At 50.7% G+C, this 21,538-nt stretch overlaps 1 protein-coding gene across 1 annotated transcript in view; it reads left to right on the top strand.

Moving 5' to 3' along the window:
• Positions 1 to 6,895: 6,895 nt before the first annotated feature.
• Positions 6,896 to 21,538, top strand: part of CAND2 (cullin associated and neddylation dissociated 2 (putative)) — a 34,892-nt gene continuing 20,249 nt past the window's right edge. The window contains exons 1-5 of the mRNA XM_031935085.1: positions 6,896 to 7,029; positions 13,315 to 13,458; positions 17,238 to 17,392; positions 18,131 to 18,254; positions 19,968 to 20,233. Of these exons, the coding sequence (XP_031790945.1) occupies positions 6,962 to 7,029; positions 13,315 to 13,458; positions 17,238 to 17,392; positions 18,131 to 18,254; positions 19,968 to 20,233 (757 nt within the window). The 5' untranslated portion in view covers positions 6,896 to 6,961. The remainder of the gene's footprint in view (positions 7,030 to 13,314; positions 13,459 to 17,237; positions 17,393 to 18,130; positions 18,255 to 19,967; positions 20,234 to 21,538) is intronic.

Here is a 21,538-nt window from a genome sequence, read left to right as displayed (position 1 = left end):
AGTAATATTCATAAAAGAAAGATCCACCAATGGATGCTAAAATTAGTAGGTGCAATTTTGAGGAGAAATAGGATATTTTGGTCATCTCAAAAAATCTCCTCCAAGATATTTATTCGGTGCAGTTTCTTAAGTTAATAAAATTTAAATACAAATTTACAACAAGTATAAAATTATTAATTACAAAGAGAAACAGAGCAACTTTATAGTAGAGAAACTCAACCCAGAGGCAGTTTAGCTAAGTGATCAAGATTAACACCAGAAGTAAGAAGACTTAGTGACATCACAAAGCCCCTGCTCTGATGCACTGAAGAAAGCATAACACTGCTTATGCTGTATTCTAGCCAAAAAATGCATAACTTCAACCTAATCACGAGAAAAGCCTTAGACAAACCCAAACTGAGGGACATTCTGTAAAATAGCCAACCAGTTCTTTTAAAAAGTATCAAGGTCATTAAAAACAAGAGAAGGTGGAGAAAGAGTCACAGATTGGAAGATACTGAAGAGACCTGGAAACTAAATATAATGAGTAACCCTGAATTGGATCCTTCTACAGGAATAGGACATTGACAAAAAAACTGGTGAAAACAATTTTTTTTTTTTTTTTTTTTTTTTTGGAGTCAGTCTCGCACTATCCCCCAGGCTGGAGTGCAGTGGCACGATCTCGGCTCACTGCAATCTCCGCCTCCCAGGTTCAAGTGATTCTCCTGCCTCAGCCTCCTGAGTAGCTGGGATTACAGGCGCCTGCCACCACGCCTGGCTGATTTTTATATTTTTAGTAGAGATGGGGTTTCGCCATATTGGTCAGGCTGGTCTTAAACTCCTGACCTCAGGTGATCCGCCTGCCTCAGCCTCCCAAAGTGCTGGGATTATATTTTTGTAGTGATGGGGTCTCACTATGTTATCGTCCAGGCTGGTCTTGAACTCTTGGGCTGAAGCAACCCTCCCATCTAGCCTCCCAAAGTGCTGGGATTACAGGGATGCACCACTGTGCCTTGTTTGTTTTTGAACTTCACACAAATGGAACCACATATAGTATGCACTCCTGCATCTGGTTTCTTTTGGCCAATACAATATCTTTGAGATTCATTCATGTCATTGCACATGGCAGTAGTTCATTAATTTTCATTGCTATATAATCCATTTTATGAACTACCATAGTTTGTTTATTCATTCACCTGTTGATGAACACGTGGGTTGTTTTCCAATTTTTGGCTATTCAGAAGAAGGCTTGTCTGAACTTTTTTTTTTTTTTTTTAGATGGAAGTCTCACTCTTGTCACCCAGGCTGGAGTGCCATGGCGGGATGTTGACTCACTGCAACCTCTGCCTCTGGGGTTCAAGTGATTCTCCTGCCTCAGCCTCTGGAGAAGCTGGGATTACAGGTGCCTGCCACTACACGTGGCTAAGTTTTGTAGTTTTAGTAGAGATGAGGTTTCACCATGTTGGCCAAGCTGGTCTCGAACTCCTAACCTCAGGTGATCCACCCACATTGGCCTCCCAAAGTGCTGGGATTACCGGTGTGAGCCACCGTGCCTGGCCTGAACATTCTATTGATGAACACATATACATTCATATATCTTGAATATATGCCCCAGAGTGAAAGTGCTTATCTGAATACATCAAGGTAGACACATGCTTAGCTTTTGTAAATATGGACAAACAGTTTGTACCAATGTAGTTTTACCCATTTAGAGCTCCCACTACCATCATATAAGAGAGTTCTGGGGCCAGGTGTGGTGGCGCACTCCTGTAATCCCAGCACTTTGGGAGGCTGAGGCAGGTGGATTGCTTGAGCTCAGGAGTTTGAGACCAGCCTGGGCAACATGGCAAAACCTGTCCTTACAAAAAATACAAAAATTAGCCAGGTGTGGTGGCTCACACCTGTAGTTCCAGCCACTTGTGGGGCTTGAATAGGAGGATCGGTTGAACCTGGGAGGTCAAGGCTGCAGTGATCTGAGATCACACCACTGCACTCCAGCCTGGGTGGAGTGAGACCCTGTCTCAAAACAAAACAAAACAAATAACAAAAGAGTTCTGTTTGTCCTGCATCCTTGATAACCCTGTACACTTTATTTATTTTTTTGAAACGGAGTCTCGCTCTGTCACCCAGTCTGGAGTGCAGTGGTGGGATCTCGGCTCACTGCAAGCTCCGCCTCCTGGGTTCAGGCCATTCTCCTGCCTCAGCCTCCCGAGTAGCTGGGACTATAGGAACCTGCAACCACGCCCGGCTAATTTTTTTTTTTTTTTTGTATTTTTAGTAGAGATGGGATTTCACTGTGTTAGCCAGGATAGTCTCGATCTCCTGACCTTGTGATCTGCCCTCCTCGGCCTCCCAAAGTGCTGGGATTACAGGCGTGAGCCACCGTGCCCGGCCTGTACACTTTTATTGCTTTAAATACTTCCTCTGTGTGGAGACCTTCCCCCGTCTATATCTCCAACCAGGAATTCTCCCCTGATGAAACTAATGCATTCAATTGTCAACATGGCATTTTCCTTGGATGTCTAGTAGGTAATTTCAAGTTAACAGATCAATGCAGTTTTCAAGTCCTCCTTCCCATCAAAAGGTTTCTTGTCTTGACTTCCTCATCCCCATAAAAAGCACCACCATCTACTCAGCTGCTCCAACTAAAAACTCATAATTCCTCCCTTTTCCTTACCCATAAAAATATATGACTTGTAAAAACATATGCACTGACTCATAAAATTATTACAAAAATATTATGAAATAGGAAAAGACCTATTAAACTATGTATTTATTTCATTTTCTTTTCTTTTCTTTTTTTTTTTTTTTTTTGCTCAGTTTTTTGTCTGGTTCTTTTGCCCAGGCTGAAGTGCAGTGGCATGATCTTGGCTCACTGCAATCTCCACCTCCCAGCAATTCTCCTGCCTCGGCCTCCCGAGTAACTGGGATTACAGGCGCGTGCCACCACACCTGGCTAATTCTGTATTTTTAGTAGAAATGGGGTTTCACCATGTTATCCAGGCTGGTCTCAAACTCCTGACCTCAAGTGATCCACCCACCTCAGCCTCCCAAAGTGCTGGTATTACAGGCTAGAGCTACCAAGCCCGGCCTATTTCCCTCCTTTTAATTGAGGCAACAGTTACATATAGCAAAGTACAGCTTGATTAATTTTTACAAATATATACCTGTAATCATCACCCCATTCAACAGTGTGGATTCAATTAGCCAGGAGTGGTGGTGTGTGCCTGTAGTCCCAGCTATTCAGGTAGCTGAGGCGGGAGGATGGCTTGAGCCCGGGAGGTGGAGGCTGCAGTGACCAGTGATCATGCCACTGCACTCTAGCCTGGGCAACAGAGTGATACCCTGTGTCAAAAAAAAAAAAAAAGTGAATTCAATCCTCAAATGAAACTGCTATATTCTATTTCCACGACATAACCTGAATCTTCCCATCTTCACCACCATTCCCCCAATGCAAACCATCCTCATTCTTTTTTTTTTTTTCTTTGAGATGGAGTCTCACTCTGTCGCCCAGGCTGGAGTGCAGTGGTGAGGGATCTTGGCTCACTGCAAGCTCTGCCTCCTGGGTTCACGGCATTCTCCTGCCTCAGCCTCCTGAGTAGCTGGGATTACAGGCACACACCACCACGCCTGGCCAGGTTGGTCTTGAACTCCTGACCTCAGGTGATCTGCCCGCCCCGGCCTCCCAAAGTGCTGGGATTACAGGCATGAGCCACCACACCTGGCCCAAACCACCCTGATTCTTGATTGTGTGGACTGTTCAGCACCAAAGAGATCTTTCTAAAAAACCAGGCCGGGTGCAGTGGCTCACGCTTGTAATCCCAACGCTTTGGGAGGCCTGAAGTCAGGAGTTCAAGACCAGCCTCCTGGCCAACATGGTGAAACCCTGTCTCTACTAAAAATACAAAAATTAGCTGGGCGTGGTGGCACGTGCCTGTAATCCCAGATACTCAGGAGGCTGAGGCAGGAGAATCACTTGAGCCCAGGAGGCAGGGGTTGCAGTGAGCTGAGATTGTGCCACTGCACTCCAGCCTGGGCAATAGAGCGAGACTCCATCTCAATAAATAACTCAATTAATTAAATAAATAAAATAAACTGATCTGGTTGGGCGCAGTGGCTCACACCTGTAATCCCAGCACTTTGGTAGGCCGAGGCGGGTGGATCACCTGAGGTCAGGAGTTCAAGACTATCCTGGCCAACATGGTGAAACCCCGTCTGTACTAAAAATACAAAATTCTGCCGGACGTGGTGGTGCGTGCCTGTAGTCCCAGCTACTCGGGAGGCTGAGGCAGGAGAATTGCTTGAATCCAGAAGGCAGAGGTTGCAGTGAGCCAAGATCACACCACTGACTGCACTCCAGCCTAGGTGACAGAGCGATACTCTGTCTCAAAAAACAGCAACAACTGATCAAGTTACCTTCTTGCTTTATGCCCTCCAGTGTCTCTTTAGTGCTCCCACATAAAATATGAACTCCTTGCCTTGGCCTGAAAGGTTTCAAGTAATCTGGCCCCTGTCTGCCTCTCTGTCCTCATTTCCTCAGTTGAAGACTGATCTCATTCCATTCCAGCCATAGCCTACCCTTCCTTCTTCCCTCCCTCCTTCCCTACCTTTTATTTATTTATTTTTTTGAGGTGGAGTCTCGCTCTGTCGCCCAGGCTGGAGTGCAGTGGTATGATCTCAGCTCACTGCAAGTTCCGCCTCCTGGGTTCACGCCATTCTCCTGCCTCAGCTTCCCAAGTAGCTGGGACTGCAGGCGCCCGCCACCACGCCTGGCTAATTTTTTTTTTTTTTTTTTTGTATTTTTAGTAGAGACGGGTTTTCACCATGTTGGCCAGGATGGTCTCCATCTCCTGACCTCATGATCCACCCACCTTGGCCTCCCAAAGTGCTGGGATTACAGGCGTGAGCCACCGCGCCCGGACCCTCCCTTCCTTTTTTTTTGAAACAGAGTCTACTTTGTCACCCAGGTTGGAGTACAGTGGTGCGATCACAGCTTACTGCAACCTCTGCCTCCCAGGCTCAAGCGATTCTTCTACCTCAGCCCCCCAAGTAGCTGGGACTACAGGCATGTGCCACCACACCCGGCTGATTTTTGCATTTTTTGTAGAAACAGGATTTCACCATGTTGCCCAGGCTGGTCTTGAACTCCTGAGCTCAAGTGATCCACCCACCTCAACCTCCCAAAATGCTGGGATTACAGGCATGAGCCAATGCGCCCAGTCAGCCACAGCGTTATCTTTTTCTTTCTTTCTTTCTTTTTCTGAGATGGATTCTGTCGGCCAGGTTGGAGTGCAGTGGCGCAATCTGGGCTCACTGCAAGCTCCGCCTCCCGGATTCAGGCCATTCTCCTGCCTCAGCCTCCAGAGTAGCTGGGACTACAGGTGCCCGGCACCACGCCTGGTTAATTTTTGTATTTTTAGTAGAGACAGGGTTTCACCTTGTTAGCCAGGATGGTCTCGATCTCCTCACCTCATGATCCACCCACCTTGGCCTCCCAAAGTGCTGGGATTACAGGCCTGAGCCACCGCGCCCGGCCACCACCTTGGGACCTTTGCACCTGCTGCTCCCTCTGTCTGGGAAGCTCTTCCCTCAAACCTTTGCCCAGCTGCTTCATCTGTTGAGGTTTTAGCCCAAATGTCTCCTCAAAAAGTACCCTCCCTGACCTTTGCTAAAGTTGCCCCTCCACGCTCCAGGAACTGTCTATTTTATTTTCTGAAGAGCTCTTATTTTCCTTATCTAATCACTTTCTTCCTTCATGCTTATTTCCTCCACTAAAGTGTAAAGTCCCCAGAGGGCAGGGGCTGTTTGTGTCTAACACCCTGCCGCATTGCATCCCTATTGTATAGATCTGCACTGTCCATTATGATAGCCACTACTCATAGTGAGCTATTTAAAGTTAAATTAATGAAAAATAAATATAATTAAGAATTTGGTTCCCCAGTCACACTAATTCCATTTCAAGTGCTTAATAGCCACATGTGGCTAGTGGCTATCATATTAGATACTATACTGCAGATGTAGAACATTTTCAACATTGCAGTGTTAGCTTTGGTCTAGAACCTAGGCACCTCATAATAACAGGTGTTCAAGGGGGGTGTCAATCTAATAAAGATTTATTTTATCCTTATGAGTGAGAAAAACATAGCCCAAAGAGGTTGTTTCATTATCCCAGGATCACACAGCCAGGAAGCAGCCTAGCAGAGATTTGAAGTCAGGCTTGTCTGGTTCTGAAACACAGAATCCTTTTGTAAGGATTGTTGCCCAGGATATTAAGGGATCTGCAGTCAATCCTGACTCCATCCCAGATTCATTAGCTGTGCGACCCTCAGCAAATCCCTTTGCTTTTGGCCTCAGTTGCATTGCTTTAAAAAAATGAAGAAACTGACCCTGCCATCCTGAGGGTTGGGGATGGCAGGCAGGGAGCCTTGTGTGACTGAGTTCATTCCCCAGATCCTGTCTGGCTCAGGGGCGAGCAAGCATCGTGGGCGAGGGAATTGGGTGAGGGGTCCTTTGGTTGGCCTGACCAACTTTGGTTGATAGCTTCTGTTTCTTGAATGCCCACAGATGAGAAAGCTGAGGCTCAGAGAGGTAAAGTAACTTGGCCAAGGCTACACAGCAGAAGAGGCAGAACTGGGATTCGAACCTGGGACTCTCTGATATCATGTCCTTGCCACAAGACAAAGCTGGCACTTAGGGGAATAACAACGAGGTGGTGGCCAGGTAGTGAGCTCCCCATCTCTGGGGGGTGTGCAAGCCGGCGCTGCACTGTCAGCTGGGCAGGGGCTGGGGCCGGGGCCAAGACCACCGAGTCAGGCCCAGGCCCGCCCGCCTCCCGCAGCCGCCATGGCCAAGGCGTGAGCACGGGGCGGGGCGGGAGCTGCTATTTCTGTCTGGTGAGCACAGCCCGCGCAGCTGGCGAGGGAGGGGGCGCCCGCGCCGCCATATTCCCTCCCGCCGGCCAGCCCCGCGGCGCGCAGCCACCATGAGCACCGCCGCCTTCCACATCTCCAGCCTCCTGGAGAAGATGACGTCCAGCGACAAGGACTTCAGGTGCACCCCGCCTCGCCTCCGGTCCCCCGCCTCTCCTTCCCGCTGTGAAGCTGGGGGCCTTCTTCCCCGCCCGAAGTGCCAGCCCATCCCCCATGACCATGCAGCCCCCTGCCTCTTCTCTCTTCTCCCTGCATTAAGCTGCGCCCCCTCCCCACAGACCCACTCCTGCCTCGTGGTCCCCACTGAAGCTCCGGCCGTTCTCCCCTAGTGGTGGTCCTGCCCCTCCGCGACTCCAGTCCCTGCTTCGTCTTCCACCGTGCAGGCTTCAGCCCTGCCTCTCATCCCCCATCAGAGCCCCAGCTCCGCCCCTCTGCACCCTGCCTCAGCCTCTCCTCCCTCTGTATGTCCGGCCCCCTTCTTCCCCTGCAACTGATGTGCCCCCGGTCGCCCGCCACCTTCAGCAAGTCCACAGTGAAGCCCTCCGCCTCTCCCTGGGGACCCCAGCACCTCCCTCTCCTCCGCATTGAAATCGGACCCTTCCCGGGACCGCTATCCCCTGCTGACTTTCTCACTGGCACCCTCAGTGATGCCCGCTTCTCAACATCACCCGGACCCCTCCCTCCCACTCTCCCTCCCCTCCTGGGGATTGTTCAGACCCAGCCTCAAGGAGGGGGCTGGGCTGAGTCTGGCTTTCCAGTCACAGGTAGGTGATGGTTGGGGTGGGACCTTCTAGGTTTTGTGTGCCACTCCACTTCCCCACTCCCTTTTTCCTTCTTTGCCCCTCTCACAGCATCACAGAACTACAGGAATAGAGCTGAAAAGAATGGTGGAAACATCTGGTCCAATACGTTTCCACCTGCATTCTCTGGGGAAACTGAGGCCCAGGGAGGAAAAGGGATTGGCCAGTGGTCTCATGGCCAGTTCTGGCCCCTCCAGCTGAAAGAAGACGTTGGAGACTCAGGGAACACTTTTTCACTTTGTCCCCATTTTACAGATAGGGAAACTGAGTCTCAGAGGCATGAAGGGTGTAGGTTCAGTCACAAAGCCAGGAAGTGGGAGACTTAGTCCAAATCCAGGCCAGTCTAATACAGATGCCAAGATCTTAGTGAGGCCCTCTGATTCCAGCCCCCTGACAGGTTAGGAGACTGAGACCTGCTCTGGTAGTCTGACTCCTACTCTTCTCCTGCAGCCCAGTCCTCAGTACCCCTCAAGAGTCCCCCACATGAATAGAGCCTGGGATCCAAGGTCTTGGCTTCAGATCCCAGCTGCCATCACTCACTGGCTGTGTGACCAAGGACAAGTAACTTACCCCCCATGAGTTTCCCTGTGCTTTTGTTTCTATAAAACGGGGGTAACAGAACCCATCTCTGAGGATTGGGGTAAGGATGAAAAAGATAGTACATGTGAAATGCTCATGTTCGTGGCAGGCACTGGGTCGGTGCTTAATAAATGGACACTGCTATGATTCTGTGCACATTCAAAATCTGCCATGCCCTGTCCCCTCTCTAAACCTTCACTAGGGGGATTCTTTGCTCTCCCTTGGCCTCCTCCCTTCATCTGACAGCTCCTATAATTCTTTGGGATGCCTCTTGACCCCAGGCAGGATTCGGCACCTCTCCTCAGCTCCCATCATGCCTCCCCTCATGTTTCTGCTAGATCACTTCAGCCCTGGGAGACCCTGAGCTCCTGGGCCACTGGGACTATGCACTTTCTCTTAGTGCCCCAGCACCTGTGCTGGGTACACAGTAGGTGCTTAGTGAATGTTCACTGGGTCCCAGGTGAACTCCACATGTAATCTCAATCCACCCATGGGTGGTAGTGATTGTTCTTCCTGTTTTCCGGAGGCTTGGAGGAGTGCAGTGACTTGCCCAAGGTCACATAGCTGGCTAGTGGCCTAGGGGATTTGTGCTACTGTCTCTCAGGCCTCAGGTCCAGTCTCTGGGAGAGGGAGTTGGCCCTGCCAGCTAGAGCCCGAGAAGTCCTTTCAGCCTGTCTCTGCCAGTGGCCTGGAGAACACTTAAAACCACCCCAAGCATGTGAGAATGGTGTCTATTTTTAAAGTCCGAATACCAGGGTGCTGGGTCCTGCAGACCAGCTGTCCAGGCACCCGTGTGGCCAAGGGTTTCAGCTGAGTTGCCTCTAGGGTTTCTCTGTAATGAAACTGAGACTATGTCCTCTGGTTCCTGGAGGGGGTCAGTGACTGCAAATGAGGGTCCTAGGTTGGGTGGAGGAGACCTTTGATTCCTGTTCTTCCTGGGCCCTGGCTTTATGGGCAGGAGGTGCCCCTTTACCACAGAGGCTCCAACAGTCAAAACGAGTACACTTGCGGGTCTTGTTCTTGAAAACACAGTAGTAGTGATTGAGAAGCCAGGAGACATGTGTGGTGGGCTGGTTTTCCGCCCAGTTTGCTGTTACCTTAGGCAGTTTGTGCAGCCTCCCTGAGCCTAGTTTTCTTACTACCTCATGCTAAGAGCTGGTTGTCCTATTGAAACCTCCCAAGGATACTATGAGGTAGGGCAAAGAAAAGTTCCCATTTTGTATATAGAAAATATGAGGCCCAGAGGAAAGGAGGTAGTTGCCCAATGTCACCTAGTTGATAAATGGCAAGACCAGTATACTCAAAGCCAAACTTCGGTGCTCAAGCTCTTATCCACCAAATTATATATTTTTCCTTCCCTCTCCCATCCCTGCACACATAACACGTATAAAATATGGCTTGCTTTCTCTGAGAGCTAGTGTCTGCAGGAACCAGGGGTGTCTGAAACGCTGAGGCATGCTTCAGAAGAGTTGGTTTCTGAGTTCGGGCTATTTGGCTGTAAATTCTGTTAAGGGCTGGCTCTCTTACTACCTCTCCTCCTGCCTTCACCCTCCCCGACAAAGCCCCCTGCAGACCTGTTCTTTGTTGAGCCTGGAGTCCCAGAGATAAACCTGATGGGCCTCTGCCCTCAGTGAGTGTACAGTCCAATGGAGAAGATGCTCTGGTGGCCAGACTTGTATTGCAGTGTGAGAAGTGCTATAAAAGAGGGGTGCAGAGTGCTCTGAAAGGATCCTGTCAGAATATTGTGTTTAGGGGCTGTGAATGCGGGGGTAGGGCAGGGTGGTCAGTCATCCCTGAGCTGGGACATTTGAGCTGGGCTCTTGATGGGTGAATAGGAGCTCAACAGGTGGAGAAGAGGAGCGGGGGCAGGAGGCCTATCTTGGACAGAGAAACATCACCTGGGTTGCCAGGCTGAGCTGGGCCCCCATGGACTGCAGCAGAAACACAACTTGGAGACCCTGCATGCCATCTCAGAATGTCCCCTCAGCTGAGCAGACATAGGGGTGCATGTGCCCACCTCAGTCCTTGGCCTGGCTCAAATCCAAACCTCCTCCTTCACTTTACCTTTGCCCAAAGGTGGGCACAGTCAGTCCTGCCATCCTGCCCATGCTGCCAGCCCAGCCTCCTCCTCTCTCCTAGCAACTGGTGGCTAATCTACCTGTTAAAAATAAATAGGACATCGACCAGTCCACCCCTGGTAACAGAGCACTGTGGGCTGCGGTGACATCCAGGAGCAGGTCTGAGTCTGCACAGATAAGAGCCAGAATCCCAGCTGTGATAGTTTTTGCTACAGGAGGCTGGGGTCAGGGCTCTTGGTTGATTTGCTCAACCATGCTGCAAAGCAGTGTGGGGCAGCGGAGTGGCCCAGCAGGGCCAGCAAAAGCTGGAGGCTCTCTCCGAGGTAGCCTTGTGGTATCTCCTTGCTGCTCTGTCCTGTTTTCTTCTGAGACTTTGCTCACGTGCCTGCAGGAGCCAGTCAGTGGGTGAAGTGGGCCTAGTGGGGACCAGGTAAACTGGGGAGAGGGCAACCACAACCTGACTCTAGTCAAGTATTGTCACCAGGGATTGTAGGCCCCGTTGTACTCAAATACTATGTTTTCAAGATAATCTGGAAGTCAGATTTTTTGTTTGTTTGTTTGTTTTTTTGAGTCTCACTCTGTCACCCAGGCTGGAGTGCTGTGGCACAATCTTGGCTCACTGCAATCTCTGCCTCCCAGGTTCAAGTGATTCTCCTGCCTCAGCCTCCCAAGTAGCTGGGACTACAGGCGTGCACCACCACACCTGGCTAATTTTCGTATTTTTAGTAGAGATGGGGTTTCCCCATGTTGGCCAGGCTGGTCTCAAATTCCTGACCTTAAGTGATCCGCCGACCTTGGCCTCCCAAAGTGCTGGGATTATAGGCATGAGCTGCTGCGCCTAGCCTGGAAGTCAGCATTTTATTTTATTTTATTTTGAGACAGAGTCTCGCACTGTCACCCAGGCTGGAGTGCAGTGGTGCGATCTCAGCTCACTGCAACCTTCGCCTCCCAGGTTCAAGTGATTCACCTGCCTCAGCCTTCTCAGTAGCTAGGATTACAAGTGCTCACCACCATGCTCGGCTAATTTTTGTATTTTTAATAGAGACAGGGTTTCACGATATTGGCCAGGCTGGTCTAGAACTTTTGACCTCAGGTGATCCACCCTTCTCAGCCTCCTAAAGTGCTGGGATTACAGGCGTGAGCCACCATGCCAGGCCAAAGTCAGTATTTTTATGTCAACTCTCCCAATGTTCAAATGTTGACAAGTAATTTAAATTTTTGAAAACACGTTTGCAAGCTGGACATAGTTGAGGACTACTAGTTTCAGACCTCTGCTCCTACCCTCTTAATTTTGGCAGGAATGGTGCCTAATAATGGCCCCAGCCTCAACTTTCCATGGCTTCCAGCTTAGACTCTCACTGCAGTTTCAAATGCCTGGGACGGCATCAGGATTTGTGGGGCCTGACACCAAAAGCCTGATTTTTCTGTGTGGGTAGCCCTTGCCTCTGATGCCTACCCTAGGTCAGTGAGCCAGTCAGCTATTGGTGCTGGTCTCCAAAATATGCCCATGCCTATCAGCATGGTGTAGGGCAGTGGTTTTCAAACGGTGGTCCCTGACCCTCAGCGTCATCCAGGAATTTGTTAGAAATGCGGATTCCTGGGCCCCAACTCAGACCTGCTGATTCAGAAACTCTGGGAATGGGGCCTAATATTGTTTAACAAGCCCTGCTGGTGATTCTGATGCTGGCTATAGCTGGAGATCCACTGCTCTAAGGGCAGAGACTGAGCCAGTTCTCTGAGATGGGAGTGGACAGGGCTCGCTTTCCCCCATCTGTTTGGTAAGCCTCTAGCTCTGACTTGGACACAAGGTGTCTGTTCAACCTTCTGGCATCCCTTGGCTGGGCGCGGTGGCTCACGCCTGTAATCGCAGCACTTTGGGAGGCCAAGGCAGGTGGATCACGACGTCAGGAGATCAAGACCATCCTGGCTAACACGGTGAAACCCCATCTCTACTAAAAATACAAAAAATTAGCCAGGCGTGGTGGCAGGTGCCAGTAGTCCCAGCTACTCAGGAGGCTGAGGCAGGAGAATGGCATGAACCCAGGAGGCGGAGCTTTCAGAGAGCTGAGATTGCGCCACTGCACTCTAGCCTGGGCAACAGAGCAAGACTCCATCTCAAAAAACAAAAACAAAACAAAACAACCTTCTGGCATCCCTTTGTCAGCTGTTGTGGGATGTGGATGATGTCATTATAATAATGGCAGTGCCATTTACTGAGCACTCACCATGTGCACTTAAAACCCCATGAGGCAGATACTAGTCTCATCCCCGTTTTCAGACAGGTAAGCTAAGACTTGGAGAGGTGAAATGACTTGCCCAAGTTCACACTGCATAAATGGTCAGGAGCCACGGACCCTGAAGCATTATGCATTTAGCCAGCATGCTGGGCCATTCCTAGTCTGCCACCATGTGGCAGTTGGTGTCACACATGTGGGTCTCCTTGTAGCCCAACCATACCCACTGCCCAAATAATCCACTGTCATGTGGCACTTAACGACAGGGAGACATTCTGAGAAGTGCATCGTTAGGCGGTTTTGTCCTTGTGTGAACCTCATAGAGTGTGCTTACACAGCCTAGATGGTAGAGCCTACTACACCCCCAGGCTATATGGTGCGGCCTGTTGCTCCCAGGCTATGCACCTGTATTGAGTACTGTAGGCAGTTGTAACAGAGTGGTATCTGTGTGTCTAGACATAGAAAAGGTACAGTAAAAATAAGGTAGAAAAGATTAAAATGGCATGCCTATATAGGGCAGCCTCACTATAATCTTACGGGACAACCATCATATATGTTGCCTCTCATTTACCAAAACATCATCATGTGACACAGGACTGCATTTGACCTCGAATCTTTGTATTAAGGTCTACTTCTAGGGGAACCCTGAGGTACTGCCCAAATCCACCAGGGCCCAGGAGCTGCTCAGCAGTCCTCCTCTGCCCTCCCTGCACAGGTTCATGGCCACCAGCGACCTGATGTCGGAGTTGCAGAAGGACTCCATTCAGCTGGACGAGGACAGCGAGCGCAAGGTGGTGAAGATGCTGCTCCGGCTCCTGGAGGACAAGAACGGTGAGGTGCAAAACCTGGCTGTCAAGTGGTGAGTGTCAGCCTTGGTGGAGCAGGAAAAGGGGCCCTACCTGGTATGGGAGCATTCTGGACCCCTGTCCCTTTGGGGTACAACCTCGCTGAGGGGACCGCTGAGCAGCTCTTGTTGAATAGTACCTTAGTCTTGAGTTTCCCCAGAAGAAGATGCTGAGACAAGGATTCAAATCTAAGTTTATTTGGGAGGTGATCCCAGGAAACATGGTGGAGGAGTAGGGAAGTGAGGTAGGAGAGGGAAGAGGACCACTCAAGGGTACGGTATAAAGCAAGTGACCACAGTGGGTCCGATGAGCTTAACCCCATGGGGACCTCCGGGACACAGTATAGGACATGCCCCTTGGACTTTTCCCACTTAAAGGGTGAGGGAGCTGGGGTATTAGTCCACCATCTCCCTGGTAGTCATTGGTTAAGGGCTGCTTCTGGGGTAGGACAGGGTTGTCCACTTTCTGCCACCTCCCACCAGAGAAAGCCCTCAGACAGATGTAAATGCTGGGAAGGTCAAGCTGATACACATCAAGGTGGTAAAGGCTTAAAGGCTGGGCACGGTGGCTCATGCCTGTAATCCCAGCACTTTGAGAGGCCAAGGTGGGTGGATCACCTGAGGTCAGGTGTTCGAGACCAGCCTGACCAACATGGTGAAACCCTGTCTCTACTAAATAATAATTTTTTAAAAAATTTGCTGGGCATGGTGGCGCATGCCTGTAATCCCAGCTACTTGGGAGGCAGAGATTGCAGTGAGTCGAGATTGTGTCATTGCACTCCAGCCTGGGCAACAAGAGCAAAAACTCCATCTCAAAAATAAAAAACAACAAAGGCTTAGGGCACACGGGATTGGGAGAGGTCCTAAAAGCCCCAGCCTTAGATCACTGTGAGGCTGTGATCCTGAGATGCTGGCAACTTATCTCCAGAGTAGAAAAAAACAAGACAAGAATATGTGCAGAGCACGTGGGGATGCTTGGGTGGTAGGGTCATTCTCACACCCACACCTGAGAACCACTCATGTAGGGCAGAGGTTGTCAACCTTGACTGCAGGTTACCATCACCCGAGTAATTTTAAATGAATGCCAGGGATCAAGGATCAACAGGGTAAGAGAATTGGGCACTGTCTCTCAAACCACTGTCTGTGAGCTGGGTCCAGGCATTCTTCCGGGGCATGTTAAAGAATTGCCCCAGTGGAGCAGGAGAAGGGGCCCTACCTGGTGTGGGAGCATTCTGGGGACCCCTGTCCCTTTGGGGTATAGCCTCGCAGAGGGGACCTGCTGAGCAGCTCTTGTTGAATGGTACCTTAGTCTTGAGTTTCCCCAGAAGATGTTAAAGAATTGCAATGTGATCCCAAGAGCAGAGGGAATTCAGTAAAGGGTTTTCTGTAGGAAGGTGACATGGACAAGTTTATGAGTTGGGAGTGTCTTTCTGGTCATGGAGTAGACTTAGGATGGAGTGTGGTTTCCCACCAGCAGAACCAATACCTTTTGATAACAAATCGTTTGTAATACTGTTTTCCTATTAGGAAATGAAATTCGTACATTATAAAACCTACTGCTACACATAATGCCCTAACCTTAACCATAAAGGCAAACTAGAAGGAATGTAGCTTATAGTAAAGTAGTGTGTGTTTCCGTGTATGCTCGCTGGGGCACTGTGATGGTAGAAGTGATGAAGTCACGAGAAGCCTGCACCTGCGTGTAAACTCATCGTGAGTACAGATACCAGATACAGACAGGGGGTGTTGGGACTTAGGTTTCAGAATTGGAGGCATTGCTCTTAGTGGCAAGATTTTCTTTTTTCTTTTTTTCTTTTTTTTGAGACAGAGTCTCACTTTGTCACTCAGGCTGGAGTACAGTGGCGCAATCTCAGCACACTGTGACCTTCTCTTCCCAGGTTCAAGCAATTCCCATGTCTCAGCCTCCTGAGTAGCTGGCATTACAGGCACACACTACAACGCCTGGCTAATTTTTGTATTTTTAGTAGATGCGGGGGTTTCACCATGTTGTCCAGGCTGGTCTTGAACTCCTGACCTCAAGTGATCTGCCTGCCTTGGCCTCCCAAAGTGGTGGGATTACAGGCGTGAGCCACCGCGCCCAGCCAGGATTTTCTAAAGTGAGTGACCATCTCCCAATAAAGTTTCCCAGAAAACAAAGTACACTTTTCCTTCTATTTACCTGAAAATTGCATTCTTGGAAAATCTAGAATGCGGTATATTAAAAGAATGTAAAAATATTTTGTGTCTATGTATAAACTGAAATGTTAGACTCAGATAATTAAAGGCCTTTTGCCTATACAAATGCCCATTGGGATGTTAGAATCTCTTGCGGGGCATGGGCAACGCTTTGTTTTGCATTGTTGTCTTTCTGTGGTTCCTGCTCCCCACTCCCTTAAAGGCCAGAAGTACTAACTCAATAGTTATGATGACCAAGGACACCCATAAATTGCCAAGGCGGTATTACTCCTAGTGGGAACCAGTGCTATAGGAGGTAGGTTGGAGGATTCCATCATTATGTGGATAGAGGAGCTATGGAGAAGGAAGCTGAGAGAGCCAAGGTTTGAAAAGCATGGTGCGCATGCCTGTAGTCCTAGCTATTCTGGAGGCTGAGGCAAGAGGATCACTTGAGGCCAGCAGTTCAAGACCAGCCTGGGCAACATAGCGAGACACTAAAAAAAGAAATTAGCCAAGCGTGGTGGCTTGAATATGTAATCTCATCTATGTAGGAGGATTGCTTGAGCCCTGGAGTTCGAGGTTGCCATGGGCTATGATCACGCCATTGTATTCCACCCTGGGCAAGAGAGCAAGACCTCATCTCAAAAAAAAAAAATCAAGAAAAAAGAAAACCATTGTGCACTGCAGTCACCTGAAGCCCTTGTTGAAACTCTGTATTCCCTGCCCAGGGATTCAGATTCAGGGGATGGAGCAGGGAGGGAGCTGGGGCAGAGGATGAGACTATAGCACCCTGGAATCTGCATTCTGATGCAACCAATATCTGAGAACTACTCAGGTAGGGCAGAGGTTGTCAGCCTCGACTGCATATTAGAATCACCTGGGGAATTTTAAAAGCCCGCCCTCCTCCAGGCCGCACGTGAAACCAATTAACTCAGACTCTCTGAGGGCATTTTTTCAGAGGCCCAGGTGATGGCAACTAAGGCTGAGAACCCGGGCGTCTAGGGCAGTGTCTTTACACTTTCCTGTGCATTGGAATCACCTGGGGACCTTGTGGCGCTACAGATCCTAGCTCAGTGGATCTAGGGTAGGGTACGGCCTGAGATTCCACATCCTGAACAAGCTTCCGAGTGGTGTTGCCGATGCTAAACCACCACCAAACTTTCAGAAGCAAGCCTCTAAGGCAGAGGTTCTCCAGGTGTGCTCCCTGGACCACCTACACTATCAGCCTCAACTGGGAGCTTGCTAGAAATGCACCCTGTTAGGCCCCACCGAGATAGCCCTCCTGACTCTGAAACTCTGGGGGTGGGGCCCAGCAATCTGTTTTAACAAGCCCTCCAGGGGATTCAGATGCACACTCAAGTTTGAGCACCCTTGTTCTGGGGCACTATTTGGCCATTTCCTGAGATGTAAAACAAGAAGAAATGTAGGTTTGGGAGGTGCCAGGAACAATTTTGGCATAGCCAGAGAGTACCTCTTTCTGGCCAAACAGGGGCTCCCCTGGTGATCTGAGGCCTTTTCCTCAGCACATGTGGTCCCAGGAGCATGAAGGGACATAAAGGGGCAGCCTGACTCAGGCTGAACCTTGGGACCTTGGACTCACCTTCCCACTCCCTGCTCAGCCTGGGTCCTCTGGTGGGCAAAGTGAAGGAGTACCAGGTGGAGACCATCGTGGACACCCTGTGCGCCAACATGCGGTCAGACAAGGAGCAGCTGCGAGACATCGCTGGCATTGGCCTCAAGACCGTCCTCTCGGAGCTCCCCCCTGCAGCCACAGGTAACCAGGTCCGCAGGACTAGGTACTATTAGTATTTGTCCTAGTTAATGGTAAAAAACAAAAAAACACTGAGGCACAGAGAGTTGAAGAGACATACCTGAGGTCACTCAGCTGGTAAGCAGGGCAGAGAATTCAGGCCCAGCTCTGTTTAAGTTCATGGTTCTGTGTCAGTTAGGAATGCTTTTAGCTCAAGTGATGAAATCTAACCAACGGCAGTTTAAAGAAATCAGGGGTGGTTTTTCCTCACATGGCAATCCTGGAGGAATCAGCCACTCCATTTTTGTAGCAATTCATTTAGTGGCTCAATATTGACAGGGTTCAGGTCTTGCCCCATGTCCCCTCCCTTTATAGGGAAAGCAGACGTTTTCCCAGAAGCCCCCAGATGACTTCCACTTATATCTCACTGGCAAGAGCTGGATCACCCAGCCACTCCCAGCAGCAAGGGAGGCAGGAAAGGAAGTGTTTAACTTTCCCTGCCTCCCTAGAGGAATGGGGAAAAGGGAGAAGGGCTTGGGTGTGTGAGTGCCACCCAGCAGCTCGGCCATTGGCTCTGCAGCTCCCCTAGCTGTCTCCTTTACTTTGGCCAGACTCTGGGTCAAACCTGGGACCTCTGGAGCCCTGGCAAGATTCCCGGGGATCTGGGCTCAGGAATACAGCCAGAGCAGAGGCAGACCAGTGGTAAAGGCTGCCTTTCCCCCAGGCCAGGGCCTCACTGTGCCCACCTTGTTCCCTGTGCAGGCTCCGGGCTGGCCACCAACGTGTGCCGGAAGATCACGGGCCAGCTCACCAGTGCCATTGCCCAGCAGGAGGATGTGGCTGTGCAGCTGGAAGCCCTGGACATCCTCTCTGACATGCTGAGCAGGTGTGGGAGGCCACCCTGGGTATTGAGGAAGAGTGGGTAAAAGGGGACAGGAAGGGACTCAAATCACAGAGCTAGCACCTACTGCACACCAAGCCCTGTGCTCGGGGCTCCTTAATCATCCCAGCAGCCTCGTAAAGGAGAACTCAATTGTCACAATTTTACAGGCTCTGAGAGGTGATGTGGTCACATGGTCAGTAAAACCTCCCACGACTTGAACACCTGCGCTAACCAGAAAAATGTCAGGTGCTGGCCTAGTGTTCGGAACATGCGGTTAGATCAGTCTTGGTTGTTCCTAGGGAGGAGTTCAGACATGTATAAAACTGTGAATGGAGTAAGCACAACAGTTAAGGCTAAGAACAGGGCTGATAGGAGCTCAGAGGAGCCCCCAGCCCAGCTGGGAACGAGGAGCCTTCTAAAAGAGGGTGTTGCTAGAGTTGAGCCTCACGAGGAGGGGCAGGACTTAGCTGAGTTTGGGCAGGTATAAGGAGGATGCTAGAGGGGAGACTGCCCCCAGTCCGGAAGGCAGAGACAGGGGAAGACTTGGGGTCCCAGAGTCTGCCAGGGGTCGTGGGGCAGGCTATAATGTGGAGAGGTGGGTATGGAGAGATGAGGACCAGGAGCCATGGAGGGGGGGAGGGGTGAGTATTTGTGTGTTCCACTCTGATCTTTCTCTCTGCAGTGGAGAGTGGATGGGAGGGGATTGAACAGGCAGGGGACTGGTTAAAAGGCTACTATAGGGAAAGCAATTTGGGTTGTATTCAGGAGGTAGACTCCACAGGACTTGGAGTGGGCAAGAGAGGCGGGGACTGGAGGCTGACCTCTAGTGTTCTGCCTTTAGTAATTGGCGGGGGCAGACAGAGGTGCTGTGATGGGGTGCACTGGGAGCCAGGAGCAGGTGTGTGGGGAGGAAGGTGATGGATTCAAGCTGGGGCATGTTGAACTTGAGGTTCCTGGGAGGCACCCACTCAACCACACACTCCATGAGGGCAGGTCCTGGGAACAGTCTGTCTTGTTCACTCTGGCTTCCAGCACAGTCCCTGTCACTTAGCAGGTGAATAGACAAATGAAATCCAGGAGAGAGGGTTGGGTAGGACATAGAAATAAGGGAGGGTGAGGTCAGTGTGTTTGTGTAAAGTGAGAAAAGGTCTCAGGATGTTTATGGGACAGAAAATGCATGGGCCTCGTTTGAAGTTGTGGATAGAAGCTGCTGAGGCAGGCAGGGGCTGTGCTGTGTGCGCGGAAGCCATTCTCTGGTGGTGCCTCTTGAGCCCAGAGCTCAGCGTCTCCAAAGGCACTAGGGAGCCATGGAAGGAGTTAAGCAGAGGAGTGACCAGGTGAGAAGTAGATTTTATACTGCTCTGGTCTCAGCGAGGAGGATGGATAGAGGGGGATGGTATTGAGGCAAGGCCTAGACTTACAAGAAATAGGGACAGCCTTACTCGATCCCCCATGCTTCCCGCATCAGGTGCTTCTCCCTGGTCTGGGAGCCAGGCTTTGCACTGCTGAGAAGTACCTTTCTCTCTCCGCTTTCTCTCATGTAACAAAAGTAATTAAAATAATTCCTCCTCACAGTTGCAGGGCACCTCTTTTGCAAGAACCATTGAGTTGCCATAATCCTGGGAAGGAGGCCGGGAGAGAATGGGGAGAGGGGCGGAGCCTGGCCCAGGCTGCCGGCGGGGTGCGACCGGCCTGATGCCCCCTCGTGTTCCCCAGGCTGGGTGCCCCGCTGGGCGCCTTCCACGCTAGCCTCCTGCACTGTCTGCTGCCACAGCTGAGCAGCCCGCGCCTGGCGGTGCGCAAGCGGGCGGTCGGAGCGCTTGGCCACCTGGCGGCCGCCTGCAGCACCGACCTCTTCGTCGAACTCGCTGACCACCTACTGGACCGGCTACCCGGCCCACGGGCGCCCACCAGCCCGGCTGCCATCCGCACCCTGATCCAATGTTTGGGCAGCGTCGGCCGCCAGGCCGGCCACCGCCTCGGTAAGGGGGCGGGGAGGGGCAGGGCCTGGGATGGTATGTTGGGCGGAGCTTAGGGGCGAGCCAATGACTCGATAAGGGGGTGGAGCTTGGGGCGCCGTGTGCCCCGGGTGGACCGCCTCCTTGGTAGGGAGGATGGGGCGGGGCCTGGACTGACATGGTGGGTGGGGCCTGGGGCGCGCTGCTTCCTTGGTTAGCTGGTGTGGCTGAAGCCCTTGGAACGCAGAGGTTGGGGCAGGGCACGGCTTGAGAGGTGCGGGGTGGGCCCTGAGCTTGACAAACCACCCGGCCTGAGCTCCTGCCTAGTGCAGATGGTTCAGAGAAGAGGGTTGGATCAACCACTTCTGAGACCTGGGGACTGGCTGGCAATTACAATTTTAAGTCATGCCACTAAACTGTTAGACAATATTCTGTTCTCCCACTTTGACAAAGATATCTTAGTAACAGCCCGTGAGCCAAGTTTGAATTTTTAAGAAACAATTTAATGTGTATACAATAAACCGCACTATTTAAAGTGTACAATTCAGTGTGTTTTGACCTTTGTGTATATCTGTGAAACATTTCCATCACTCCCAAAAGCTTCCTTGTGTCCTTGCAGTCCAGCTCTCTCTGCCTTGTCCAGGCAGCCACTGGTCTGCTTTCTGTCACTATAGATTAGTGTTTTAGAAATGGAAAGCTGCAATCAGGTTTGACTGTATCCTCAGACACCTTGGAATTCTGACTATACCAAGACAGTTTGGATAGAATTGGCCTGTGGTAAGCCTCTCCTAACCCCTGGCTCTCTCACTGCAAGCGGCCTTGCAGGCACACATGGGGACAACCCCAGCTGACATGGCCACACCCTGTCCCATTTCTCCCAAACAGCAGCAGCCCTCAGCCATCCTTGGTTGCATGGACCTGGGAAAGAGGCCTGTGCAGGCTCGGACAAGGGGTCAGGATCCGTTGGGCGGGAAACTCTGGGGTCCCCAGATACCCACCCAGACAGAATGGAGTCTAGGAGTGCTGGGGGTCTCTAGGTCAGCATGTCTCTTCTTAAACACTGTGAGGAAGGATGTGGCTGGAGCAGGGCATGAGTGGGATGCTCTAAAGCCTAGAGACCAGGCAGGAACAGGAACCCCTCTTGCCTGGTCTATTAGGGCAGTACCTGCCTCCCATTTCTCCTGTCCAGGGACTTACAACCTAGTGAAGGAAATTAGGCCAGGACATGAATAATGGTTTTGATAACAGATACTACTTATCGAATGATTGCTTGTGCAGAACCTAGACTAAACTTACTTATTTATTTTTTTGAGACAGAGTCTCACTCTG

Source organism: Piliocolobus tephrosceles, chromosome 2 (assembly GCF_002776525.5).
Source record: "Piliocolobus tephrosceles isolate RC106 chromosome 2, ASM277652v3, whole genome shotgun sequence".
In the NCBI taxonomy this organism is placed as follows: domain Eukaryota; kingdom Metazoa; phylum Chordata; class Mammalia; order Primates; family Cercopithecidae; genus Piliocolobus; species Piliocolobus tephrosceles.
Note: the sequence above shows the minus strand (reverse complement) of the source record. Positions and strands in the feature narration are given on the sequence as shown.